Raw genomic sequence first — 18,163 nt, 5'->3', positions numbered from 1 at the left:
ATGCTGAGGGGGTTTCTGGATCTACGGTTGGCAAGTTGAAGACCCAGAAAAACTGATTGTATATTTCTAGTCCTAGTCTGAAGGCCTGAGAACCAGGAGAGCAACAGTGTATTCCAAGCCTGAGTAGTGAGTCCAAAGGTAGGAGAAGATCAATATTCCAGCTTAAAGACAGGCAAAGAGAACGAATGCTTTCTTATTCAGCCATTTATATCTATTCAGATCTTTAACCAACTGGATGTGGCCAACCCACATTAGGGGAAACATTTTTGCTTTACCTAGTCTTACCTATTGAAATGTTAATTGTATCCAGAGCATCTCACAGACACACCCAGATATAATGTTTAATCAAATATCTGGGTACCCCATGTCCCAGTCAAGTTAACCATCCTGTAAAATTAATAATCATAGGTATTTTCTTTATCCTAAAAATCAGAGTTATAGAATAGGTAAAATATTCATACATCATTATAACTCAAGACAGAATGAATTAGGATCCTGAAATCTGAACCTCACATTTTTAGAGAATCAAGTATTTTTCTTTTTCTTCTTTTTTAATAGAAAATTTTTATTTAATAAATAAATTTTGAAATAGAAATTTCAAAAGTACAACTTTTGGATTATAGCGGTTCTTCCCCCTATAACCACCCTATCACCTGCAAACCATCCCATCACTTACTCCCTCTCCCATTCAGGTATTTTTCTAATGAGTTCCAAGCTTCCACTTTCATAGCTTCTTGCCTCTTAATTCTACAGCCTCTGTTCCAGTACCCTGGCACTTGGTACTATTCTCACTTGTTTGCCCTTCAATTCACTTATTCATTTATCTATTTATTTATTTTAAGATTTATTTATTTTACTCGAAAGAGTTATACAGAGAGAGGAGAGGCGGGGTGTGTGTGTGTGTGTGTGTGTGTGTGTGGAGAGGTCTTCCATCTGCTGGTTCACTCCCCAATTGGCTGCAATGGCTGGAGCCACACCGATCTGAAGCCAGGAGCCAGGAGCTTCTTCCGGGTTTCCCACGCAGGTGCAGGGGCCCAAGGACTTGGGCCATCCTCCACTGCTTACCCAGGCCACAGGAGAGAGCTGGATTGGAAGTGGAGCAGTTGGGATTAGAACTGGCACCCACATGGGATGCTGGCATTGCAGGCGGCAACTTCACCCACTATGCCACAGCACTGACCCCTACTAATTCATTTATTTAATCATTTATTCATTCCACAGTTCTGTGTTGACTCCTGATACAGGCCAGGTCTAGATTGAGAAAATATAGCAATACATATACTCTATTACAGTAGATACAGAAAGGTATACAACCACAAAATTGTTGCCCATGGCACTCTAATTTTAGTTTATAATCAAATATAAGTAAGTAAATATGAAGCTTGTCTAATGAGCTTAAAGCTTTGGAGGATGATAGAGCATGATGAAGTAGGCAATGCTGGTCATAGTGGTGGTTCAAATTGCCAGTCTTTGATGAGATGATCTGGTAGGTCCATTGATATTTAAAGGAGTGAGCCATGTGCCACCTGGCAAAGAGTGTTCCTGGCATGGGGAACAGACAGAAGTCTGAGATACTAGCAGTGTTTGCGAGCAGCAATGGGGCTAATGGCTAAGGAAAAGTGAGCTCAGAGAACAAGGCTAAATCTGGTATGCTGAGCTTTGCTTATGATACAGTGTTCTTTCCCCCACCCTCTCACTCCTCTCACCAGTGGTACTATTGACAAGGAATGGGATGTTGGGCTTGGTCATGAAATCATACAGAGGTCTTCAATATCTGTGATAATGAAACATCCTTCAAGTGGTTAGCAACTTGTTGGTGAGATTTTGTTCAGACCAAGAACTGGTCTGCAAATGCTTCCCAGTGCTTCTTCTAGCTTGATAGGAGCCAAAGCCTTCCCATTCCACCTGAAAAAGTGAGAGTGCAAGAATAATAATGGTAATATATACCTATAACACTCTCATTTGATTCATACAACGGACCATTAGGTAGATGTTTTTATCCCCAAAGTATAAGTTAAGAAATCAGGCTCACAATAGCAACCGACTTGCATAGCTTTATATATTTGGGTGTTAGCTACCTGAAGGGAAAAATTGGAATTTTTAAGTTTCCTATGGGATATATTGATTTTAATATCACAGATGATGTTTTTATTGAATAAATGAGTGACTTTGAAGGCTGGAAAAAAAATTGGAGTTTTCTGGAAGACCTGCTGTAAGAGGTGTGCTTCATCCACACAGTGAAAGCTCTTGGAGGCTCTCCAGTCTGCAGGGTCTTTAAGGTAGTCTTAGAGGCAGAGGGCAGTTCAGCCTGTTTTGTGGCAGCTATTGTTCCAGTGAGTTTCTTACCCACCCTCCTTTTATTCTGACATCAACCAAGTGTGACAGCAATTCTCACTTACCTATATGAGAAAATAAAGACCGAAAGAGTTTGGGGAATGTTCTAAAGTCTGCTGGTTATTAAGTTGTACAAGAATAATACAGACCCAAAGTTGCCACTTCCAAAGCCATGTTTTGTCCTGGTTTTTTTTTTTTTTTTTTTTTTTAAATCAGGATACTTGCAGCTCTGTCCCTGTCACTTCTGTGGTTATATGAGATTATCCTGCTGTGAGCAGTATCTTGATCAGTTCATTAGAGCACACCAATGTGAGGAGACTCTCTCACTCTTAAAAGAATCAGAGAAGCTGTATAGTTTTAGAGTGAAACCAATCTGGTTGATAACATATCTGGTTCATATATTTTCTGACTGTGTATGCCTTTGGGAAAGTGACAATATCTCTAAAATAATTTTTTCCTCCAGTTGCTAAACTGAATTGTCATTTAATTGGGATGTTATGGAAGTAGGATAATCAATACCAGATGCAAACCAACAGTCTGAAACCAACTGCATGTTAAACTGATGATCTACTAGAATCAGTGGATTAGTGGCGGTGTTATCTTCCGAACACACGAGAGCAAAATGTTGGTTTTTCAACCAAAATTGTGTTAGGAAGCAACATTTTAAAAAGTATTTGAGGGCCTGGTGTTGTGGTACAGTGGGTTAAGCCGCCTTCGGTGCTGGCAGCATATATGGGCGCCAGTTCGTCCTGGCTACTCCATTTCCAGTCCAGCTCCTTGCTAATGCACCAGGAAAAGCAGCAGAAGATGGCCCAAGTGCTTGGGCCCCTGCCATCCACGTGGGAGACCCTGATGAAGTTCCAGCCTCCAGCCTCCTTGGCTTCAGCCTGTCCTGCCCCAGTTGTAGCCATTGGGGAGTAAACCAGGGGATGGAAGATACCTCTCTGCCTCTCTGTTTCTGTCTGTGTCTCTCTGTGTAATTCTGCTTTTTGAGTAATTAAGTAAATAAACCCTTTTAAAAACATTTGAAAGGCAGGTGTAGAGAGAAAGAGAAAGGGAGGGAGGGAGAGAGAGAGAGAGAGAGAGAGCGAGCGAGAGCTGACTCACTAAACAAGGCCAAAGATGAGAGTCAGGAACTCAAGCCAGGTCTTCTGCTTGGGTGGCAGGAATCTGAGGCAATACGTGAGCCGTTGCCTGCTGCCTTTCAGGGTGTGTGTTAACAGGAAGCTGGAATCGGTAGTGGAAGTGGGACTCAAACCCAGGCACTCTGCTATGGAAGGTGAGCATCCCAGCAAGTGGCTTAGCCTGCACCAAATGCCTGCCTCCTGAGCAACATTTTTAAAGGCTACTCAGCAAGGACAGTTTTCACCAATTTTATCTGTAATTTGGATTTTGATGTTTGTTTTTACTTTGAAATAATTTCCCCAGGACTGTGCTTTTCTGATGCAGATGATCAATTTTCCAGATCTGCTCTGAGCTCTCCTGCCCCAAAAGTTTGCTTCCCTCTTGCTTCTTCAGGATTTACTGACCGTGTTGTTGCTTCTGCTTTAATTTGCAATCCAAGATGTGTATAATTGTAATTTTAAATGTTTGCAAAGGCGTGTATGAGGTTAACAACAATGTGAGATGTCTGTTTGCAATATTAGTATGAAAGGGGAATTTTGTATGTTTTGTTGTTATATGTACTAATTTACTGGTTTGAGCATAATTTATTTTCCACTTTGAATTCCGTATTTGATGGAGGTGAAATGGAGTCATATTGGATGGTAGCAAAGTAGGTAGCCTCTATGTCAGGCTCAAATCTACCAAAGCAACATGCGAGGGACCTCTTGACCTTAATTCTGGCGTCTTTGAAACTGGATTTGAAGAGTAGAGTTTTGGGATAGTTGGCATTCTCCTCAAGGGAGCTTTGATTCAGGGACCCAGAGGCACTGTTCGTAGGAGGGCCTCATCTCCAGGCAGGCTGCTTTCTGCAGCCTGTAGCCTTCAGGACAGTGAGCACTTCTATTCAGCCATATATAGAAGTGGGTAAAAACGCAAACTGAAATGGCCCAAACAAGCCATTTTTTTCTCTAAACTTGGGAGAATAAAGGATTGTGCACTGGTTTTTAAAAGTGGAGGGAACATACGTGAAAATGTTTTTCGGACACCCTTGCCATGCTCCTAACTCATTGAAGTTTCCCAGTACGTGGGATAGGAGCAGCAGTGATAGCAGCAGCCGCATGGGTATCAGAAGCAGGAGCAGCATGGCTGGAGCAGTGGTTTTTGGTTCTGCTGTGGCTGGTGGAGCCAGGCTGATGGCATTAGAAGGCTCAGGGCTTGTCCATATATCTCTGTCCCTCTCCTCCCCTCATCCTTGCTGAAAACTCAGCCCTGGGCTTAGCATATCATAAAGTGCAGCAATACTTTTTGAAATATTTATGAACATCATTCAAATCATTATAAAATATTTTATAAATTGTAAAAATCCTATAAAGTGGATTGTTCTCCTTCATTATTTCCGATTATGCATCATCATTTTCTCTGACATAGAATAATTTATCCCTCATCTTTCTTTAATTTTCTGGGTATTTAAATGAAGAAAGAAGTAGAAAAGTGCTTCCTTAAAGAAAAAAAAATAACTTAATATTATCCATGTGTTACATTTTGGTTCTAATATTGAAAAACAAACATGCAAATGAGCTCAAACTTTGGTTTCTAAGGAAGGAAATAGGAAGTATTTTTAGATCTAATGAAAGAACATAAAAGAGTAAAAGATATATTCCCCCTATATTTCTTAATGCCCCCCCCCCCCCTTTTCAGAGCAGCAAAGCAGGCACTAGATAGTCTGAGTCTTTTGCATAGCGAATTAGAAGTTTGGAATATCAAGGCTACTCTTCCTTACTGGATATTTTCCAGCAAGATTTGGTGGAAATAGTGATGGGCATGTGGAAATATTTCCCGGACCTTAACATTTATGGTTGGTATATGCAGCAGCTTGTTCATAGGAAGATTCTACTCCTTGTGGGTCAGTGAGATTCCCAGTGAAGCCTTATTGTATCATAGGTGGGAGTGGGAAGAGGGACAGTGTTGGGACATGGTATATTTATCATATATGCCATAATTTCATTGCTGGGTCATTTATCTCTTGTCTAGTAAAGTCCATATTAAATCCCTTTAGGTCAATTCTTGAGGTAATATAATAAAATTGCTGTTTTGTAGAACAGGATACATTTTCTTTGAATATCTGAATTCTGCAAGAGATGGTTGCTGAAAATAATAGGAATTATAGCTTCACATTCAAGGCAAAGTCAGTTTCAAGAAGCTTTGTGATAAATCACCTACAGAAGTGCTGCATTATGTCCTAATGGTTGGAACGTGGCAAGCTTTCTAATAGTGATGACAATTATTACTCATCGCTAAGTATATATATTGTGGGAGCAAGTCTCACAGCTGTAAAAAGGGGGATTTGTGCTTTTTTAATTTGAGTGAAAAAGTTACTTTAAAGGGGAAAAAATATAAAAATATTGAATTTCCTTGCTAAATCTTTTTAAAGTGTTTATTTATTTTTTGAAAATTTATTTGAAAGAGAGTAACACATGCCTACAGAGAAGAGACACACAGACAGACATATTCCATCTGCTGATTCACTCTCAAGTGCCCACAACAGCTGGGGCTGAGTTTGGCTGAAGCCAGGAGCCAGGAACCACATCTGGGTCTCCCATGTGGGTGGTAGGATCTCAGTACTTAGCCGTCATCTGCTGCCTTCCAGGTGCATTAGCTGGACGCTGGATCAGACATGGAGGTGCAGGTGGATATGGGATACTGGTGCCCCAAGCAGCAGCTTAACCTGCTGCACAACAATACTTGCTGCACCCCGTCACAGTTTTTAAAAACTCTATTAAGTAGTCTAAAATGTCAACTCGCTGAAATGTGCAAAATAGATATATATTCAGTTATACTTTATCTTGAATTGAGATTCAGTCATCACAGATTCATCTCCTAAATGTTAAAAGTGAACCTCTTAGCAGAACAGGATATTGACAGTGCAAATATAGGCCAGAAAATTAGTATATTTTTTACTAAGAATGATTTTATTCAAATTGCAAAGTCTCAACATGGAAGGGACATTGCCATTTACTAAACGTCTTTGTTTGGTAGCCTCAGAGCTAGGTGTATTCACAGTGTTTCTTTTGTTTAATCCTCCAGTTACCCTTAGATGTAGAGATTATAGCACCTTTACAGATGATTAAATTGAACTTCCTGAATATTGAGTAAATTGTTTAAGATGTTCCAATTGCTGAATATCGGACCCCATACCGCAGCTGGGTCCATCTGCCTCCAAAACTCCTAGATGTTTCTTGATAGCAAGCTGTGTGGAACTCAGAGAACTTTCTGTGTAAGGTTGCCATTAGCTCTTGAGCATTATGAACAGAATTATGGCCCAAAAAGATGTCCACCTCCTACACCCTGGAGCCCGTGATTAAGTTAAGGACCTTGAGATGGAGAGAGATTCCGGATTACACAATTGGACCCAATGTAATTGCAAGTATCCTTGAAAGATGTGGAGGGAATCAGAAGAGTCAGAGAAGGAGATATGATGACAGAAGCAATGGTTGCGGTGCTGTGAGTTCTGGCTTAAAGGAAGGGAGCGTGAAGCAAGTGACCTCGAAGCTGGCAAAGACAGATTCTCCTTAGGGCCTCCGGTAGGAACCCAGGCCCAGCTGTCACCTTGGTTTTAGTCCAGTGAAACTCATTTTGATGTTTGACCTTGAACACTGTAAGATAACAAATTCGTGTTGCTTTAAGCTATGAGATTGTGATATTATCGTAGCAGCAAGGAATTTAAGCATCTTAAAATGACTAGCTGAAACTGTTTTCTGTGATGCTTTTGTGAATTTTGAAGTGTGGCTTTGCTCACTATTATTTGGAAGACCTGGTCTCATAGGGGCCACATGAAAATGCTGGGAAATGACACCCAATCACACTTGAAAAGCAATTAAGCCATATATAAGGACTAGTCTAAGAATTAATTGATTCTTTTACCTCACCAAAATAGCAGAAGAGAGTCAGAAGGATTTGAGATGTTAGGGTACATAAAAAAAAATTCATGGAAAAATGAAATTTGGCCAGCACCGCAGCTCACTAGGCTAATCCCCCACCTGCGGCACCGGCACTCCGAGTTCTAGTCCTGGTCGGGGCGCCGGATTCTGTCCCAGTTGCTCCTCTTCCAGTCCAGCTCTCTGCTGTGGCCCGGGAAGGCAGTGGAGGATGGCCCAAGTGCTTGGGCCCTGCACCCGCATGGGAGACCAGGAGGAGGAAGCACCTGGCTCCTGGCTTTGGATCAGCGCAGCACGCCAGCCATAGCGGCCATTTGGGGGGTGAACCAACGGAAGGAAGACCTTTCTCTCTCTCTCTCTCTCTCTCTCTCACTGTCTAACTCTGCCTGTCCAAAAAAAAAAAAAAAAAAAAAAAAAAGAAAAAGAAATTTAACAATAAAGTAATTTTGGTGCAAAAAGCTTTGGGAAATCCATGAACACTTTTTTTTGTAATATGCATTTCCCATCAACTTTGATGAAGACCTCAGGTATGCATGGATTTAAAAAAAAAATTGGGGCCAGCACTGTGGCATAGCAGGTAAAACTGCTGCCTGCAGTGCTAGCATCCCGTGTGGGCATGGGTTGGAGTCCTGGCTGCTCCACTTCTGATCCAGCTCCCTGCTAACGTGCCTGGGAAAGCAGCAGAAGATGGTCCAACCCTAAATCCATGTGGAAGACCCAGAAGAAGCTCCTGGCTTCTGGCTTCAGATTGGATCAGCTCTGGCTGTTACGGGCATTGGGGAGTGAACCAGCATTGGAAGTCCTCTCTGTCTCTGTCTCTGCCTTTCTGTAACTCTGCTTTTCAAACAAATAAATAAATCTTTAAAAATATTAAAAAATGTTTGTAGTAAAATAAACTTATCTTTTACAAATGTTTATTTATTTGAAAAGCAGGATGACACAGAGAGAATGAGAGACAAAGAGGGAGGGAGGGAGAGAGAGAGATGGAGAAAAAAATTTCATTTGCTGGTTCATACCCCCAAATGCTGCCAACAACCAGGGCTGGCCCAGACCTAAGCCAGAAGCCAGGAACTCCATTCAGGTCTCTCAACTGGATGGCAGTGACCCAAGTACTTGGGCCATCATCTACTGCCTTCCCAGGTACATTAGCAGGAAGTTGGATTGGAAGTGGAGCTGCTGATTCTCAAACTAGCACTCCAATATGGGATGCTGGTATTGCAAATGGTGGCTTACCCTGCTGTGCTGTAATGCCAGCCCTTAAACCTATCTTTTAATCCTATTTTCCATGAACTTTTTAAAGTGTCCTTATATTTTGTGTAGAAAATTATTTATTATTTTGTATTATTTATTATGTTTAATTATTATTTTATTATACATTTAAAATTTATTATCATAGTTATTATTTCACTGTTCCTTCCTTAGCACTGTAACTTTGAAGAAGCCTCTTCTTAATATTTCAGCTTTAACTTGTTAATAAAAAGGATCAGTATGTTCTCCAGTGGTGTCTGGTAAACTTTTTTTTTTTTTTTGTAAACTTAGAAAGCAGAAATCCCATGGCATTTAATTGTGTGTGAGAAAAGGATACTCTGTTGCCCTAGCCTTTAACTAGGCAAAACATAGTTCATGCTTTTAAAATAAGCTCTACATTTTCTTGTGGTGAATACTATTCTTGGTACTTTATGAGGAAAAGATTTTTAAAATTGCATTTTGTAGAAAGATGTCAACATCCAGTGTATTTCAGCAGTGTGGTATCAAGGAAACACCCACCTAGTGAAAGGTGATTTTTTATTAGACCCTTGTCTCTTGCTAGCTTGCCACATTATCTTAGGAAGCTGCCTTCAGTTTTTGTTTTTGTTTTTTGTTTCATTGTTAAAAAGAGGTAATGGTGGCTGGCGCTGCGGCTCATTAGGCTAATCCTCTGCCTGCAGCGCTGGCACCCCAGGTTCTAGTCCCGGTTGAGGCGCTGGATTCTGTCCTGATTGCTCCTCTTCCAGTCCAGCTCTCTGCTGTGGCCTGGGAGTACAGTGGAGGATGGCCCAAGTGCTTGGGCCCTGCACCCACATGGGAGAGCAGGAGGAAGCACCTGGCTCCTGGCTTCGGATTGGTGCGGCATGCCGCCGGCCGTAGAGGCCATTTGGAGGGTGAACCAATGGAAGGAAGACCTTTTTCTCTGTCTCTCTCTCTCTCACCGTCTAACTCTGCCTGTCAAAAAATAAAATAAAATAAAAAAATAAAGAGCTAATGGTAACTACTCTGTTATCATTTAAAAATATATAATGAGATGATACAGACGACAGTATTCAGAAATGAATACAGGGGCCGGCGCTATGGTGCAGTAGGTTAAACCTCCACCTGCAGCACTGACATCCCATGTGGGCACCTGGTTCAAGTATCAGCTTCTCCTCTTCTGATCCAGCTCTCTGCTGTGGCCTGGAAAAGTAGTCGAAGATGGCCCAGGGCCGGTGTTCTGGTGTAGCTAGTAAAGCGGCTGCTTACAGTGCTGGCATCCCATACGGGCGCTGGTTCGAGTCCCGGCTGCTCCATTTACAATCCAGCTCTTTGCTATGGCCTGGGAAAGCAGTGGAAGATGGCCCAAGTCTTGGGCCCCTGCACAAACGTGGAGACCCGGAAGAAGCTCCTGGCTCCTGGCTTCGGATCAGCACAGCTCTGGGTATTGCGTCCAGTTGAGGAATGAAACCAGTGGATGGAAGACTTCTCTCTCCTCTCTCTCTCCCTCCCTCCCTCCCTGCTTCTCCTCTCTCTGTGTAACTCTGACTTTCAAGTAAAATAAATAAATCCTTTTTTAAAAAGAGATGGCCCAAGGGCTTGGGTCCCTGTACGCATGTGGGAGACCCTGAGGAGGCTCCTGGCTCCTGGCTTTGGATGGGCCCAGCTCCGGCCATTGTCGCCATTTGGGGTGTGAACCAGCAGATGGAAAACCCCTCTCTCTTCTCTGTCTCAATGTCTATAACTCCACCTCTCAAATAAATAAATAAAATCTTTAAAAAAAATAAATGAATACAAGTAGTCATACCAATGTTGGGTAATGTTTTTGTTTCTAATAAGAAAGTCCCTGAAGTGCTCCGTCCCCACTTAGATCTGACAATGGAAGACCCACTTAAGGCCTCTTGATTCCATAGAAAAATAAAGTAACATTTAGTAAACGGCCCAAGTAGTTGTGGGGAGCAACCCGGACTAGACTAAGTTACTGGAATTAAGACTTATTCTATGCATCTGCTCTCCCACAATATGGCGCTTGGAGAGGAGGCAACAGCTTCTACACAGCTGCCTCCAGTTCAGCCAATAAACTGTAGGACCTACTCCTGATTGGAGGAGAGCAGCGTACTTGGCGTGTGGGCAGCAGAGTTAGGATTGGCGGAGGAGGACTATATAGGAGGAGAGAGACGGCATGCATCAGGAACATCTAAGGGGAACATCTGAAGGAACACCTGTGCAGCCCCCGAGAGAGCCGGCCGGCGGTGTGCCGCTCCCCCGCGGAAGTGGGGAGTGTGGCCAGGGGGAACTGCCCTTCCACGGAGGTGGAAGGGATAGTAGCCAACCCGGGAAGAACCAGCAGCAAACCCGGGGAGGGCCGAGCAGACAAAAGAACAACGCAGGGTTCTGTGTCGTTCCTCCACGAAGAGGGGCAGCGACATAATGGTGCCGTGACTCGGATATGAAGCCTAGGAGACATAATGGTGCCGTGACTCGGATGTGAAGCCTAGGCAGGGTCCTGTGTCGTTCCTCCACGAAGACGGGGAGCGACAGTAGTTATTAAGGATTGCCGTTCTTTTGATATAAGTTCTACAAATACCTTCAGTTAGAATTCATAGAGCTGAAATGTTTTATCGCCTACTGAGGCAAAGGAAGAAAAAGCGTACAATGGGAGCCAAGCTAATTTTGCAACTTGCTGTGATTACTGCATTAGATTATTTCCTCCTTTGTCCCAAACAAAATTTATCAAAATGGATCAAGTATTGTCTCATAAATTTGTAGCTATAAAATTTAAAAATGTTAAAAGTTAACATAAGGTGCAGTGGTCTCTGGGGTTGGGGTCTGTGCACCCCTGAGGGTTTAGATGAGTCCCAGATATGTGGGAGAAAATTGACTGTCTATAATTTTTTTTTTTTTTTTTTTTTGACAGGCAGAGTGGACAGTGAGAGAGAGAGACAGAGAGAAAGGTCTTCCTTTGCCGTTGGTTCACCCTCCAATGGCCGCCGCTGCAGCCGGCGCACCGCGCTGATCCGATGGCAGGAGCCAGGAGCCAGGTGCTTTTCCTGGTCTCCCATGGGGTGCAGGGCCCAAGCACCTGGGCCATCCTCCACTGCACTCCCTGGCCATAGCAGAGAGCTGGCCTGGAAGAGGGGCAACCGGGACAGAATCCGGCGCCCCAACCGGGACTAGAACCCGGTGTGCCGGCGCCGCAAGGTGGAGGATTAGCCTATTGAGCCACGGCGCCGGCCTATAATTTTTTTTTAACTAAAAGAGTTGACAATTTTATTTTCACATTTCACAATACAAATGAAAACTGCACTTTTTGAAATCCTATTTCCCCCCAAAACTATTCTTTCTTTGATAAGAAGGGGGAGCAAGTCTTCTTTGTCATGCTGTTAGAAAACACCCAGAGTCACAGCACCATGATCTCCTGGTGAAGCAGAACAAGCGATACAGAACTGCTAGGAAGAGGCCTCCCCTCTCTCCTTATCTGTCCGGCCGAGTCATTCCTGGACTAGTGGGCACCATCATGGGACGGGCAGGAGGTCTCATCATTGGGGGCCCCGGCATCATTGGCATATGGCCTCCCATGGGTGGCCTCATTCCAGGAGCAGGTCCCACTGGCATCATCCCAGGAGGAGGAGGGCCCATCATTGGCATCATGGGAGGGCCTCCCATATGGGGTGCAGGCATCATACCAGGGCGAGGAGGACCTGGGAGACTGGGGGGAGGTGGGATCATCGCTCCTGCAGGAGGAGGAGCAGAGAATAGAGTAGGCGGTATCTTTCCTTGTTGAAATGCAGCCGTTGTTTTGTCGATCAGGCTCTGAGCCTGCTCTTCCATCCATTTCTGATAGTAGTCTTTCACATTCTCTTTGTGTTTCCTACCACTGCAGTGCGTCTTTCTCACAGATGGGGAATCATGGGTGAGGTACGTATCGCAGTAGTCACAGTAAAACTTGGGCATGTTGCTCTGCAGGCCGTTGGCCACTCCGTTCCCGACTGTCTATAATTTTTTTAAACTATCTGTAAATTTCTATGTCAATTCTATTTCTGCTTCAGAGTTTGTTTTATAATATATATGACAAAATGGTAAAGAATACATCTGTATAGTTTATAAATAAGTAAATATTATGGCTTGCTCAGAGATATGTCAGTGATATTTGCACAATCAAAACGTGTGGAGAGCACCACAATAATGAAATAGAACACAGAGTATAATATTTTTTTATTTATTTTTATTTATTTTATTTTTTTTTGATAGGCAGAGTGGACAGTGAGAGAGAGAAAGGTCTTCCTTTGCCATTGGTTCACCCTCCAATGGCCGGCCGCAGCGCGCTGATCCGATGGCAGGAGCCAGGTACTTATCCTGGTCTCCCATGGGGTGCAGGGCCCAAATACTTGGGCCATCCTCCACTGCACTCCCTGGCCACAGCAGAGAGCTGGCCTGGAAGGGGGGCAACCGGGACAAAATCCGGCACTCCAACCGGGACTAGAACCCAGTGTGCTGGCGCCGCAAGGCGGAGGATTAGCCTAGTGAGCCTTGGCGCTGGCCCTAATATTTTTTTAAAAGATTTATTTTATTTATTTGAAAGAGTTACAGAGAGAGGTAAATATAGAGAGAGAGGTCTTCCATCTGCTGATTCACTCCCCAGATGGCCGCAATGGCTGGAGCTGCGCTGATCACGAGCCAGGAGCTTCTTCCAGGTCTTCCACGTGTGTGCATGGGCCAAGAATTTGGGCCATCTTCTACTGCTTTCTCAGGCCATAGCAGAGAGCTGGATCAGAAGAGGAGCAGCTGGGACTTGAACCAGTGCCCATATGGAATGCCGGCGCTTCAGGCCAGGGCTTTAACCCACTGTGCCACAGTGCTGGCCCCCAGAGTATAATATTGAAATATTCTAGTTTTTTGTGAACTCATGACTCTAGTGAGAAAAGTGTTGTGGTTTATAGGTTTTTTTTTTTTTTTTTTTGACATTGCCAGAAAGAAAAAAGTTTAAAAGAAATGATAAACCATAATGATTCATTGAAAATTTACCCTGGGCTGTGAAGATGTGAACCTTTGCCACAGCAGTTGAGACTCCTCTTGGGACATGTGCATCCCGTATCAGTGCAAGTTTGAGTCCTAGCCCTGTCGTCTTAGTCCAGCTTGGGAGGCAGCAGGCGATGGAGTATGTGGGTTCCTTCCCTCCATGTGGGAGACGTACAATAGGTTCCTGGCTCCTTACTTTGGCCTGGCCCGTCCCCAGCTGTTTTGGGCATTTGAGAGCAAACAAGTGGGTGGGAACTCTCTCTGGTTGTTTCTCTCTCTTTCACTTAAATAATAATAATAATAATAAGGCACAACGTGGGCCTTCAGATATTACTCACTCACTTTCACTCTGTCAGCTACCTTAATATAGAAACAGTATTCACTGTTCTGATGAAATTTAATCTGTCTTTTATATTGAAAAATCAATTAGCTTTTTCCTGCCTTAGGGTGTCCAGTACATAGTTCAGTTCTCACTTATGTTGCCATTGATAAAAAGTAAGCATTCCAATTTTTGAATTCTTTACAAGAGGTACTTGCATTTGGTGCTCATGGGAACTGAGGGTTTGGTAGGTAGAGTAACCTGGTCAAGCTCCCTTAGCTGATAGAGGATGTAGTCTAGACTCCAACCCTTATCCCAAAGCTCAAATTCCCAGTACCAGGCTCATTTGCTTTCTACATTGCTCAGTAGCTTAGTATTAGAGCAAAGGTTGGAATTGCTACTGGTTCCTAAAGATGGTACAGCTGAAATCTGGGGAAGAAATTCCAATTACATTATACAGATGCTCACTACAAAATAATGGAATCCTGGACAATCTGGTTGGTTATTACATGCAGTGTGCTTGGCATTTAGGGGATTAAAAAACATCCAGGCTTGTGTGTCTGAAAGATTTGACTGAGCTCAGGGAGAGCTGACAAAGCTAATTCCAGCTGGAGCTTTGCAGATCCTTAGGGTTCTTGTCTACAGTTTAGGCCATCAGAGGGAGTGCACTGATCAGTAGGAGTCTGATCTATCTAGAGGTTAAGATTTGCTGGTAGCGTTCAATTTTGGAGAAGGACTGATGGAACAGATTGTGCCAAATGCAAAACAAAAGCTGGGACCCATGCAAGGATCAAGTGGAAAAGAGCGTGGGGTGGCTTTACCTGCTACGCCACAGTGCGGGCCCCAAATTTTTAATATTCTTCTGTGAAACTGAAAGATCATATAGATTCAAAAACAGATGTGCATAGTAGTATGGGTAGTATACTTGCCTAGCAGGTGTGAAAAGTGTTGTTAACTAGGTTGTTCTGATTGCGTGGTGAGTGGGCCATGAAAGACTCATTAAAACCAGAAGTCAATAAGCAAAGTTAATCTAACCTTGTATCATAAATTTGCAATTTATACAAAAAGTTTGTGACACGAAGGGAGAAATACATGTTGAAATGACAAAATATTTAAAACCAAGTACTGACGGAAGCAGTGTCCTTAACATGGGTGTTGAATGTGTTTCTGCAGTGGGATTCCTTGGCAGGAAGACTCAGAGGCAGTTTAGTGTGAAGAGGCCATGAACTCAGTGCAGGGTACTCGCAGCAGCTGAGTCAATCCCTGAGAAGTCTGGCTGTACACAGCGACAATGACAAATTTTTTAGAAGAGCAGGATCTGTGTGGCACAGCATAATATCTTCTCTAAGTCTTGATGCATTTATTTCAAAATAGGAAATATCTTGTTTAAAAGCTATGTCTTCAACACTAATAAAATGGCTAGAAGGAATTAAGGATAAAAGCAGACATTCATGAGATGGTTTAAAAAATTAATGCTCAAATATTTTTGCTATTTAAAAATAAATTACTTGGATGAACTTTGAGCAAGTTATTCAAGAATGGCAAAAAAAGAAGGAATGTAATATAAAATGAAAAAGGTGATGTTTAGAGCTGAAGAAAAACATTTATCAGATATACTATAAAAACTTTATAACAATAAACTTTAAGGCCTTGATAAAAAAATTTCTAGAAAGACACAAATTACTAAAATTGGGCCAAAGGAAAAAAAAAACATAAGAAATGTGAATAGTAAGGTCTAGAAAAAAGATAAAAAGCCTCACATCTCATTTTATAAGACTAGCGTAAATACTACCAAAATACAACAATGGCAATAAAAATGATAAATATACCTTTATTAAAATAGATATAAAACTTATAAATAAGGTATAGAAAATTCAGTAATTGATTTCCATCCCTCTTTTTTTTTTTTTGAGCCCCTGAGTGTTTTTTTTTTTTTTTTTAAAGATTTATTTATTTGAAAGTCAGTGTTAGAGAGAGAAGGAGAGGCAGAGGCAGAGAGAGAGCGGTCTTCCATCCGCTGGTTCACTCCCCATATGGCCCCAACAGCTCCGAAGCCAGGAGCCAGGAGCCCCCTCCTGGCCTCCCATGCAGGTGACAGGGGCCCAAGGACCGGGGCCATCCTCCACTGCCTTCCCAGGCCACAGCAGAGAGCCAGATGGGAAGTGGAGCAGCCGGAACTCGAACCAGCACCAACATGGGATGCCGGTACTGCAGGCAGTGGCTTCACCCACTGTGCCACAGCGCCGGCCCTTAGCCCCTGAGGTTTTGTTGTGGGCACTGAGATACCCAGTGAGCAGGGCCACTCTGCTCATTGTATTTTTCAAAACAGCGACACTCTGAAGAGTCTGGCCTTCTCCCTTTTTATTTTTTCCCCCAGAAATCTAATGTTCTTATCATCTGCAAGTGACAGGAAGCTTCGAGGGAGTGGCAGTCTGGGGGACGAACCAGGCGGGGAGGGGCGTGGCCAAGGCGCAGGGTGGGCCAGGCTCTCCCCGGGAGAGATGAGCGCTCACAACCCATGGGGGATGACGGCGGCACGTGGCCGGGAGGAGGCCCCGGGCTGTCACAGGCAGAGGGGGACCTCCGACCCCGCGGGAGGCCGACCAGCAGCTCCTGAGGCCTGGGCTCAACCGCGGACTCCCGGGGCGCCCTCTCCCCGGACACCAGAGCCTGTCCTGAGTGTTCTCCAACTGCCCATCCCTCATTTGTATCAGCTCATCAGCATGACAGGTACTTCCTATTCCTTGAAATACTTGCTTGGCTTTTGGGACTCAACATTTTCCAGGCTTTTCTCCCCATTCACTGACTGCTTCTTCTCAAACTTCCTTGCTGGTTTTTCCTCGTATCTCCAACTTCTTAAAATTGGAGTGACCCAGGCTCAGTTTTTGCACTTCGCTGTCTATATTGGCTTCTATGGTGATCTCATACTGTCTCATGGCCCAATATATACAGTAGGATGTAGGTATAGATTGAGAGAGATTTATTTTAAGAAATTGGCTCACACAATTCTGGAAGCATCCTAAAATGTACAGCTGGCAAGCCAGAGAGTCAGGAGAGCCAATGGTGTGGTTTGTTCCAAAAGCCAGCAGGCGTGAGACCTAGGAAGAGCCAATGTTTCAGTTCCTGAGAGTAGGAAAAAGATGATGTCCCAGGAGGAATGTAATTGGGCTGAGAAAATCTCTTCTTACCCAGACTTCTTGTTCTACTCTGACCTTGAACTTATTGAATGAGGCCTGTTCACATTAGGAAGAGCGATCTCCTTTAGTTGGTCTCCCGATCAACATGTTAATGTAGTCCAGAATCACCTCCACAGACACACTCAGAATATCAGAGGACTCCATGCCCAGTCAAGTTGGTACATAAAATTAATCATCCCAGATCAGAATCCAAAATTTACATCTCCAGATTAGACCTTCACCTAAATCCAGAACTTGTGTGTCCGATGACTTGCTGATCATCTCCACTTAGATGTTGAAGAAACAAAAAGTCTGTATCCAAAATCAAACTGTCATTTCCTCCCACAAAACTGCTCTTTGCACAGCTCTCCCCATTTCAGTTAATGGCAGCATTATAGTTAATGGAGTCCCCAAATCTCTGTGTTACCTTTCACTTTTTCCTCTTGCTTCCAAAATGCCAGCAAGTCAAAATATATTCAGACTGCAATCACTTCTATGATCAATATGGCCCAGGCCACCATCATCTTTTGCCTGGAGTTCTGCAGTGTCCTCCTCTGTTTTATTTTCCTGCTTTAATTCTTGATCCCTTGGCATCTATTCTAGTGCTGCAATCCTAGTGACCTTGTTATAAACACAAGTTGGATGATATCATGGCTGCTGAAAGGCTTTTGATGGTTTCCACTCTGTCCAAGTAAAAGCTAATGTCATTTGGCCTCCATGATTCTGTATCACCAGGCCTCCCTCCCACAACTCTTGTTCTCTATTCTCTCCAGTTCGTTGGCCTTCTTGTTCTTCCTCAGACATGCCTGGCATGTTCTCACCTTTGCTCTGCTTCTTCTCTGTCTGAATTGCTCTTTTCCTAGATCATAACTGGCTCCCTTGCCATCCTCTGATCTCTGCTAAAATAGTTCCATCGCAGAAAGTAGGACTTTGATTTTATCTATGATAACCTGATTTTTAAAAATTTACTTATTTGAAAGAGTTATACAGAGAGAGAAGGAGAGGCAGAAAGAGAGAGAGAGAGAGAGCAAGCGAGCTTCCATTCACTG

At 43.4% G+C, this 18,163-nt stretch overlaps 2 protein-coding genes across 6 annotated transcripts in view; one reads left to right on the top strand and one right to left on the bottom strand.

The window, feature by feature from the left end:
* Positions 1 to 18,163, top strand: part of KLHL32 (kelch like family member 32) — a 256,551-nt gene that overhangs the window by 79,078 nt on the left and 159,310 nt on the right. The gene's annotated exons all lie outside the window — the stretch shown is intronic.
* LOC100346889 (U1 small nuclear ribonucleoprotein C-like) lies at positions 11,842 to 12,582 on the bottom strand. The gene has a single exon (XM_051855456.2). It carries the CDS (start codon positions 12,552 to 12,554, stop codon positions 12,075 to 12,077), a length of 480 nt encoding a protein of 159 aa, XP_051711416.1. The 5' UTR covers positions 12,555 to 12,582; the 3' UTR covers positions 11,842 to 12,074.

The sequence above is a fragment of the Oryctolagus cuniculus genome, chromosome 5, assembly GCF_964237555.1.
Source record: "Oryctolagus cuniculus chromosome 5, mOryCun1.1, whole genome shotgun sequence".
Lineage (NCBI taxonomy): Eukaryota > Metazoa > Chordata > Mammalia > Lagomorpha > Leporidae > Oryctolagus > Oryctolagus cuniculus.
The sequence above is the reverse complement of the archived record's forward strand: the minus strand, read 5'-3'. Positions and strand labels throughout refer to the sequence as shown.

Coding starts and splice junctions, on each gene's coding strand:
- LOC100346889 (XM_051855456.2), bottom strand. CDS start 12,554: ATGCCCAAGTTTTACTGTGACTACTGCGATACGTACCTCACCCATGAT.